The following is a 10,213-nucleotide window of genomic DNA, read 5'->3' on the forward strand; positions in this document are numbered from 1 at the left end:
GGGACCCCCCGACGGGGCTGGACCCGCTCCCCTGTCCCCATGTGACCCAATCAGGGACCCCCGGGGGTCTGGACCCTCATCCCTGTCCCCGTGTGACCCACCCGGGGACCCTCGGTGGGGCTGGACCCTCCTCCATCCTCCCAGGGGGGGGGTGTCTCCGTGGGGGCCGCTCCGGGAGTCGGGCGGGGGCGGGAGCAGCGGGACCACTGGGGGCCCGTCGGGGCGGCCCGAGCCCCAGCAGGGGGTGCCGCCCCCAGCCCACCCCCCGTCGGGGCTCGGCGCTGGCGGGGGGCGGCCCCGCTGCAGACACCGCGGGCTCGGCGCCTCGCTCGCCTCGCGGAGCCGGGGCTGCCGGTAACACCGGGGCTGCCGGTAACACCGGGGCTGCCGGGGCTGCCGGGGGTACCGGTAAGGCCGGGGCTGCCGAGTCGCCTCCGAGCACGGTAAGCGGGGACCCCCGTGGGGCAGGGACCGGGCAGCATCCGCGCTGGCCGGGGGGCACAACCCGGGGGTCTCGGGCTCCGTCCGTTCCTCCTGGAGCGATGCCGGGGGCTGCGAGGGGCCGGCCTGGGGATGTCCTTGCTGACCGGGGAGCCCCGGGCGGGGTCCGGGGCTGCTTCTCCCTGCGGAGACCCCCGGCTGGGCTGCGCGGGGCTGCGGGTGGGCACTGCGGGGATGCGGGGATGCGGGCGGGGGGGGGTGATGCGGTGCAGCTCGTCGGGGGGTCCCATCGTGGCTGGCGGACAGCGGGGGTGGGGGGAAGGCACGGGGGCAGTCCCAGGGGACCCCCGGAGAGGTCTCCTTGCTTTTGTTCCTGCAGCCCTGGCCCCTTCCCTGGCTTGGTGGCAACTGCCCCACCGGCCGGGGAGGGCAGTGGTGGCGGCGGGGCTGTCACCTCGGGCACCGGGAGGGCTTTGCGGGGCAGAGCTGGCCTGGAGGCTGGCGGGGGTGGGCGGAGGGGTGGGATCGGATCACCCCCGGCTGATGCTCCCCGAGGTTTTAGGCTCCGACAAGGAGGTGACCCAGGGTGCCGGCAGCCCGGGACGTGCCCGAGGCCAGCGCTGCCACCCCCGCTGCTCCTCTGCTGTCTCGGGGAGCCCCTGCCCTCGTCTGCAGCGCTCCGGGTGGCCGCGCAGCTCTGCCCTCCTCAGCCCTTCGCCTCTCACCCAGGATCCGGGTCTGCCGCTCGGGGCACTGGGAGCGCTGGGAGCACTGGGAACGCTGGCCGCGGGTGGCAGGCACAGCCATGAGGGACGTGCCTGGCTCTGGGTACCGGCGCAGCCTCGTCCATCTAGCCTGGATGTGCCTGTTCTCCTGGGTGCCGGTGAGGGGAAATTGCGGCCGGTCCTGCCCCCCCCGAGGGAGGGGACACGCAGCAGCCCGGGGGGTGCAGCTCGGGGGTCTCCGGGGGCAGCGGTGGGGCGGGCAGGCTGGGGGGGGCAGGCGGGCACAGGCTCTGACCCGGCTCCGGGCTTGCAGCACAGCGAGGCCAAGGTGCTGGAGAAGACCTTCGAGGAGTGGATGCGGTACCGGGACGAGTGCCTGAGGAGGATGGCGAGTGAGCCCTACCCGGCAGGTACCCCTGGCTCGGGGTCAGAGCTGGGGACACAGGGAGCTGGGTGACAGCCAGGGCTGGGGACAGGTTTCATCCATCCCCTGGCATCCTCTGTGCTGGTCATCTACGGAGGGATGAGCTCGGGGCTGGCGGGTGTCTCCACATCTCAGATGGGATGTCCAGGGCTGGGATGCTCTGAGGCCAAGGCTGGCATGGGGCACCAGGGCCCCATTTGGGGTGACCCCTCAGAGGTGCTGGCAGGGGGCTGGGACAGCAGGGCTGGATGTGGCTGCGCCACCAGCATCTGACCATCTGCTTCCCCCCCCCCCCCCTTGCTGTCATTGGAAGGGCTCTTCTGCAACCGGACGTTTGACATGTACGCCTGTTGGCCTGATGGGAGCCCTGGCACTGCTGTCAACGTCTCCTGCCCCTTCTACCTGCCCTGGTTTGAGAAAGGTGACAGTGACCCTCTGCCACCCTGGAGCTGGGGCTGAGCCATACTGGGGGGAGGAGGCTCTCAGGGTTTCCCCTCCTGCCCACTGCCAGGGGGAGAGGACCCACGAGCAGACCCAGGAGTGAGCGGACACATGGGTGTAAGCCAACTCGTGGCCCCTCACCCCTGCCCTGGAAGAGGGTCTTTGTGGCTGAGCAGGGTCTGTCACCCATCATCCCAGGAAGAGGGGGTTGGGGGAGCCCAAGGGGGAACACGTTGGTGCTTGGTGTCCACAGTGAAGCACGGGCTGGTGAGCAGGCGGTGCGGCCCCGACGGGCAGTGGGTGACGGTGAACGGCAGCAGCCAGCCCTGGAGAGACTACTCACAGTGTGAGGAGGAGGTGGAGTCCAGCATGGAGGAGGTGGGACACCCCGACCTGGCCGTGGTGGCTGGGCAGGGACGGGCAGGGACACCCTGGCCCGGGGCTCACTGGCGTGGTGCTCCCTGGCAGGAGGGTGCCCGCCGGCTGATGGTGAGCTTCAGGGTGCTCTACACCGTGGGGTACTCGCTGTCGCTCCTCACCCTCATCTCTGCCCTGCTCGTCCTCACTGTCTTCAGGTAGGAGAGATGGAGGGGACACACCGTCCTGCCCCTAGTCCTCCCTGGCTGGTGATGGTGGTCCCTGCCACCCACCCAGCCCCCTTGGCACCCTTGCTCTCGGCAGGAAGCTTCGCTGCACCAGGAATTACATCCATGCCAACCTCTTTGCCTCCTTCGGGCTGCGGGCGACCTCGGTGATGGTGAAGGACGCGCTGCTGGAGAAGCACTGGGGCGTGGAGGTGCTGCAGGTGGCAGACTGGGAGGCCCTGCTGAGCCACCAGGCAAGCGCTGACCCCTCGCCCTGGGGAAGGGTCTGCAGCTGGGTGCTGGTGCCCAGGCAGCCCCAGGCACCCAGTGGGTGAGCTCTTGGGTTGCCCCAATGCCCCTGGGCGAGGTCTTGGGGTGCTTGTGCTGCCCGTGCACCCGGTGGGTGAGCCCTTGGGGTGCCTGTGCCTCCATGGGTGAGTTCTTGGGAGAGCTGCACACCGGGTACACAAGTTCTCGGGGTGCCCATACAGCCAGTGGGTAAACTTTTGGGGAGCCTGTGCTGCCCTTGCACCCAGTGGGCAACCTTTTGGGGTAGCTGGTGGGTGAGCTCTGTGCCTGTGCAGCACCGTGCACCTCAGGGCTGAGCTCTTGGGGTGCCCATGCACCTGATGGAGGAGGTCTCAGGGTGTCTGTGCACCCTCTGGGCAAGCTCTTGGGATGGCCATGCCCCCATGGGCAAGCCTTTGGGGTGCCTGTGCAGCACCCTATACCTGATGGACAAGCTCTTGGGGGTGCCTATGCTGCCTGTGCCCCCAGGGGTGAGCTCTGGGGGTGCCCGTGCCCCCAGCCCCACGTTGGTCCCCCCTGGCAGGCGGCGCTGGGCTGCCGGGCAGCGCAGGTGCTGATGCAGTACTGCATCCTGGCCAACCACTACTGGTTCCTGGTGGAAGCTGTCTACCTCTACAAGCTGCTGATCGGGGCTGTCTTCTCTGAGAAGAATTACTACAGGCTCTACCTCTACTTGGGATGGGGTAGGAGCCACCCGGGGGTGGGGATTGGATGGGTGTCAGCCCAGGGAGGATGTGGGATCTGCTGACCCTGAGGGTGCCCACAGCGTCCCCCAACCCAACCCAGGGCTGGTCTCCCAGCTGAGGCAGGTGCTTGGTTTTACAGGGTTTGCTGTGTGACTTGCAGGGACCCCCGTGGTGTTCGTGGTGCCCTGGGTGGCCGCCAAGTACCTGAAGGAGAACGCGGAGTGAGTGGGGAGGGATGGGGGAGAAGGGAGTGTCCCCATCAGGATGCTCAGCTGGGGAGCAGGATGGAGGCTGCCGTAGGTCCCTGACCCACCCCTTTGGCCTCATCCTGCACCCTCTGGCACAGCGTGATGGTGCTGCTCCTCCTGTCTCCCTGGGCCAGGTGCTGGGCGCTGAACGAGAACATGGCTTATTGGTGGATCATCCGCATCCCCATCCTGCTCGCCTCCCTGGTAGGGGGGCACCCACCAGCCCCAAGTCCTTTTTTGGAGAACACAGCTCAGCCCCTGGCTCCAGCCCTGGGTGGGGGGGGGCAGCTCCCAGCAGAGCCCAGAGGGAGGGCTTGGCCTCCAAGTCATGGTGCTTGGGGTTGGTTTTTTTCATGGTGCAGGTTGTTTCGTTCGTGGTGGGGTTGTCTTTGTCATGGTGCACACAGGGTTGTTGGTTTTTTTTCTGCAGCAGCTTGAAAGCCCCACAGTGAGGTGGGGAGGAGGCCCCCAGGCTCTGAGGATCTGGGGTGAGATGGACTCTGCTGAGCCCCAGAGAAGGGTGGTCCTTGCTGCTTCCTAGCCAGGAATTTGGGATGGTGGGAGGAGCTGAAGAGCAAACCCTGGGGATCTGGCACCGTGGGCCTTGTCTCCTGTGGTCCTGAAGGACACCTGTCCTGGGCTGTGAGGGGTGGGGGTGCTGGGCTATGTGTGTCCTCAGCTGTGTCCTCCCCTCCCCAGATCAACCTGCTGATCTTCATGAGGATTCTCAAGGTGATCCTGGCCAAGCTCCGTGCCAACCAGAAGGGCTACGCAGACTACAAGCTGCGGTGAGCTGGGAGGGAGGGGGCAGCTGGGCCTGGGTCCTCCCTGGTCCTGAGGGGCTCCACCACCTCCATGTCCACCTCCATGTCCACCTCCACCTCACTTCTCCATCCTGCACATCATTAAATGACCTCCCTGAGATGAACCAAGAGCTCGTCCTTGCCCGCCCATGTCCTCCAGCCCTTCAGTACTGGCTGCCAGAGGGGTCCCCTTCCACTCTTTCAGGCTGGCCAAAGCCACCCTCACCCTCATCCCCCTCTTTGGGATCCACGAGGTTGTCTTCATCTTCGCCACCGACGAGCAAACCACGGGCATCCTGCGCTACGTCAAGGTGTTCTTCACCCTCTTCCTCAACTCCTTCCAGGTGAGGGGGGAGCTGACGTGTCCTTGCTCTGCTCTGGGCACCCCATAGAGCAAGAGTCAGGGGGTCCCTCTCCCACCATGCTCTCCTAATGGTGTCCAAGCCTGAGGTCAGGCTCAGGACTTCAGGAGACATCACCTCTCCCAGCCCTGGTGCTGAGCGTGTGATGGGGCCTCCTGTGCTCTCGGAGGCTGGGGTGGCAGGGGAACCTCAGCCTCAAAAGCACCCAGAAGGGGCCTGGGGAGACCAAACCGATGGCAGCCCCAGGAGAGGGGGTGCTGGTGGGGGGGCTCACCCCCTGCTCTCCCTCCAGGGCTTCTTGGTGGCCGTGCTCTACTGCTTTGCCAACAAGGAGGTACGTACCTGCTGCAGCTTCTCCTGCCCAGCAGCTTTGCCATCCCACCCCCCACCTCGCGTGGACAGGGCCAAGGAAAAGCCCCAGCTCTCTCCCTCAACGTGGCAGGTGAAGTCAGAGATGAAGAAGAAGTGGCAGCTCTGGAAGCTTGACCACCCGGCGCTCTGCTGTGCCCAGTGATGGGGCCCGCAGAGCCAGAGGAGCTGCTGGAGAGCAGGGGGCCGTGGGGGGCTGTGCCCTGGCAGCACCACCCGAGGTGGCCAGGCTGGGACTGCTGTCTCAGTTGTGCCTGAGGGCACTGGAGCTGCTGGAGGTCACAGCCTGAGCTGGCTGGGCACCTCTGCTGGCACCCTCCAGCCATGGTCTTGGGCACCGACCTGGGCAGCTGCAGGAGGGGACACGTGTGGCTGCAGAGGGAGCCTGGCCAAACCCATCAGCAGAAGACAAGCAGCAGGGAATGGGAGACACTGCCCAGTTCTGCCACCCCACTGCCCAGGGGAGCAAACACCTCCTGGTGCACCCAGGGCCCTGCCAGCTCTGCCCCCCATCCTGGGCATCACCTTCCTGCTCTCCTTGCCCTGGGCAGGGACCATCTCACCACCACTCTGAGGGCTCAGACATCCATCCCAGAGAGCTCCTGCAAAGCTCCTCCAGAGGGAGGTGCTGCACCTCGTCACCACTCTCATCACTGCTGCAGAAGGTGGCATCAGCACCTGCCTCCCTCCTGGCTGCTCTCCAGGTTTCCTCCTCTGGGAGCTCCTCCTGCAGCAGGTCCCCCCAGGCCCCCTGGGCAGCAGGAGGCCCAAGGCAGCAGCACAGGGGGGGGGGTTTCCCTGCAGTGCTGGAGCACTTTGTTGCATTTATACATTCAGGGCAGCTCTGCATCTCCTTTGGTGACCAAGGAACATCACACTGGAGGGTGGAGGACATGAGAGCACCACCAGGAGCTGAGCCCAACCTCCCCCATCCCAGGCCCAGCTCAACCACCTCCTGCTTTGAGGGAGAGCCATGAAGTCCAGGCCAGGAACCATACTTGGCTTAGGAATTGTTTTGCTGGGGAAAGGCCAGCTGGTTTTGGACCCAGCTGTGCAACACCTGGAAGCCCAGATGTTTGCTTTCCAAACTGCCAAAGCACCAGCTGCCCACCCCAGCCAAGCAGCCTGGAGAGCCCTGGAAGCCCAGGAGCACCCACAGCTCTGCCTTTGCCTGGGAAGTCCCCGTGGCTCTGTGGTTTGAGCAGCCCTGTTGGCTCGTGGCTGCACCCACCTGGCTCAGGGCTCCTGCCCTGGGACTGCTCCTGGTGTTCTCCTGCAGGAGCAGCAGCAGGTGCCACCACCACCACCCCCCTGGCTTCCCCAGTCTTACCCTCAGTAGGACAGACAGCCCAGGCTGTTCTTCCCACCACACAATCCTTTGACTTCCAAAAAAATGCCACTCCAGGAAGGAGAAAGCAGCTTTTGCTCTCCACCTCAAGCAGGTGGCCACAGGAGGGTCTCCACCTCAAGCAGGTGGCCACAGGAGGGTCTCCACCTCCAGCCCCTTGGCCCCCTCACTGCCCCCAGAGCCTCTCGCAGACGCAGCATCTCAAGGAGGGTCACCTGGAGCACAGCAAGGAAAGAGGCTGCACCAGGCTCAGCCACAGCTGGGTTGGAGACTGGAGAGTCACAGGGGAGTTCTCCTGGACCCATGTCACCCCGGGGAGACCATTTTACACATTAACTCTCTTTTCAGATGTAAATAAAGGTTTATTTTTCAGCAGCTGCTCTGTCCGCTCCAAGGGAGGGAAACAGCTCCAGGGCTGCACAGGAGGGTACAAACTGGCACCTGGGCACCCCAGAGCCACTGAGGGGAGAACAAAGAGGTAGCCATGGCCCTCACACAGGGCCAAGGAGCAGGCAGTTTCTCCTGGACTGCTTGTCCAGGTTCTCCTCTGCTCTTTGGAGGGTGTGGGTGGGCTTCAGACCCTGCTGCAGGAGCTGCTGGCAAAGCTGGAAGAGGCTACAGTGCCTCAGGAGGAGATGGGCTCAAGACCAACCAAGCTAGTCTCCCTGATGCTTCCAGGTACCCCCCCAAAGTGCTGCTGTGGGCAAGATGGAGCTGAGAAGGACAAGGAGCAGGTCTCAGCACCAAGGACCCTGAATCACAGCACAAGGGGAGCCAGTTCCAGTCCTCTCATGGCAGCTTCAGAACTGGGAATGAAGACAGAAAGCCCTGGGCCCCTGTAGGACACAGGAATGAGTGACTCTGTCCCACTCCCACCAGTCCCAACTTCACTGGTGTTGGGATATAACAGAAACTTTAGTTTTGACCAGAAAGAGTTTGATGTTGCCTTGTGGTGGCTGCTGAATGGTGTCCTCCTGCCTGGCTCTGCTTGGTCACTCCAACAGCTGCCAGGAGTCTCAGCCCAGAGCTGGGCACAAGATCAGTACTTCAGAGGGAGCAAAATGCCAACACACAACAAGGCCCAAACTCATTTCTGAATTCATGCAGAGAACCTTCTTCATGCACCTGGGACCTTGTGGGAGCAGAAGCAGCAATGCCCAGGAAGGAAGGAGCTGAGCCCAGAGAGGAGCACACACTTTAGGACCTCTGCCTGTTCTTCACCTGCAGCTCTGGCAGTGCTTGACCCCAGGAACTCCCACATCAACTACCCAGGCTGTGGCAGAGCTGTCACCTCCCCCAGGAGCCAGGCAGGGCTGGGAAGCTGTGGATAAAGCAGCCCCAGATCCCTGGGAAAGGAAGCTGGGAAGCACTGGGTCTCTTCCCCATTGTCCCAAAATAAATCCCTGAGGTTACTCCTGATGCTACAGCCCCAGTTCCCTCCAGAGACACACACACCAGCAGCAGGTTGGCAGTTTTTATTATTTCCTCCAAGTCAAACACAGTTTTATTCAGACAGCTTCACTCAGGGTAGCACCAGCCTCCCTGCTGCCTGCACAGCCACCTTCTCAGCAGCAAAGGCTGCTTCACATCCTCCATTTAAGGGATTGGCTCCTCAGGGAAACACTGGCTTCTAAGATCCTGCTCCTGGTGGCCCCCTTGGGCTACCCCAGCCTTGCTTGAAGCCTTTACACCCGGGCTCCTGCAGCCCCATTCCTGGGGGGCTCTCCTGTTCCTTCACACCTACACTGCTGCACCTCTTCCCCACCCTTTTCCCAGGCTCCCAAGGACACAATCCACTGGATGTACCATCTTATCCCCAAAACCCATGTTCTTCCACCCTAAGATCCAGCCCCAAGCCTGAGCAATCTCTCCTTCCAGCCACCAACCTGCCCACTTCCAAGAGTTTTGCTGAGCCAGGGTTTTCCTTCTCTCCAGCTGCTCCCAGGCCCTTTCAACTGGGGTTTTGGGGTGACTTTTTTTGCTTCTATGAAAACTTCTCCCCTTTTCCAACAGCCATCTTGCCTTAACTCTGAGGCTAGGAACTCTGCTCTGGAGCCAGGCTGGGAGAGTTGGGGGGTTCAGCCTGGAGAAGAGAAGGCTCCAGGGAGACCTTAGAGCACCTTCCAGTGCCTGAAGGGGCTCCAGGAAAGCTGGGGAGGGGCTTGGGACAAGGGCAGGGAGGGAGAGGACAAGGGGGATGGATTAAAACTGGAAGAGGGAGATTGAGGTTGGACATGAGGAGGAAATTCTTGGGTGTGAGGGTGGTGAGAGCCTGGCCCAGGTTGCCCAGGGAAGCTGTGGCTGCCCCATCCCTGGCAGTGTTGAAGGGCAGGTTGGATGGGGCTTGGAGCAGCCTGGGCTGGTGGGAGGTGTCCCTGCCCATGCAGGGGGGTGGAACTGGATGGTCTTTAAGGTCCCTTCCAACCCAAGCCAGTCTATCATTCTATGATTCCAAGGGACACAGCACTGACAATTCTGTGCCAGTGCAGCCAGACACTGAAGCTGGGGACAGGGCAGTGCCAACTGCCTGGGCACTCCCACCATTCCTCCAGCAAGAGGGAAGGAAGGACCAAACCCACAACACTCTTCCCAATACTCTGAGCAGCTTTCAGGGATGTTGCCCTCAGAGATTTGGCTCCACCTCACCAAAACTCATTCTCCAGGGTGAAATCTGCAGCCTTGTCCCACTGCCTGCACTGGTAGCCCCAGATGCCACATGGCCATGTCATTGCTGGAGGTGGAAACCAGCGTGCCATGGCCAGACCAAGAGGTCCATGTGAGCAGAAGGCAGCACCCACAGCTGAGCACAGAGCCAAGCACATGAGCTGCCAGCAGGGCAGGGTGACACATCATACCTGCCTGGGTGTCCCCAGGCTGTCCCCTGGCAGCACAGACAGCAGTTCAAAGGGACAGTCATAGCAGATGTCACCCCAACCACATGCAGCTTTCAAGCCTCACCAGCCCCAGGCAGCTGATCAGAAAGGGTGATTAGCTCAGATGGAGCCAGGATGGGTTTTGGCATTTTGGGGTCTGTGATCAAAAGCTAAAAGAAATGTCAGAAGTTTCTTCCCCTCCCTAGCAAAGAGAAGAACACTTTTCCAATCAAGGCCCCTCACAGACTTCAGGTCTTGTTTTCTATTGTTTTTTTTCCCCCCCCTCCCCACCAGGACTCAGCAACACACAGGAACAGCCACTGGAAACCATTTTCCATTCATGGAACATTCACCAGAGCCCTTGTAGCTGCTCACCCAGCTCCAAGAGATGAAGACATCCCTCTGGGGAGGCAGCCTCTTCCCACATCACTCATCTGCCCTTTAAAACACCCACTCCACCAGCACAAGAATCCCTCAGAACCATGGCCACACACTGAAGCCTGGAAAGCCAAAGTGGCTGAGGACCAAAGCTTTGCACTGCAGCTACATCTGGGATGGGGTTGCTTTTGTCCCCCTTTCATGTGGGACAGATCTGTCCCT

At 62.4% G+C, this 10,213-nt stretch overlaps 1 protein-coding gene across 1 annotated transcript; it reads left to right on the top strand.

The window, feature by feature from the left end:
• The first annotated feature begins 1,246 nt into the window (after nt 1–1,246).
• On the top strand, nt 1,247–5,537 carry LOC127390644 (glucagon receptor-like). The gene is made up of 13 exons (XM_051632477.1): nt 1,247–1,324; nt 1,480–1,576; nt 1,904–2,011; nt 2,285–2,409; nt 2,500–2,606; nt 2,713–2,869; nt 3,448–3,607; nt 3,771–3,831; nt 3,993–4,062; nt 4,558–4,646; nt 4,867–5,005; nt 5,316–5,357; nt 5,466–5,537. Exons 1-13 carry the CDS (start codon nt 1,247–1,249, stop codon nt 5,535–5,537), a joined length of 1,305 nt encoding a protein of 434 aa, XP_051488437.1.
• The last annotated feature ends 4,676 nt before the right edge of the window (nt 5,538–10,213 follow it).

Source organism: Apus apus, chromosome 14 (genome assembly GCF_020740795.1).
Source record: "Apus apus isolate bApuApu2 chromosome 14, bApuApu2.pri.cur, whole genome shotgun sequence".
NCBI classification, from domain to species: Eukaryota; Metazoa; Chordata; class Aves; order Apodiformes; family Apodidae; genus Apus; species Apus apus.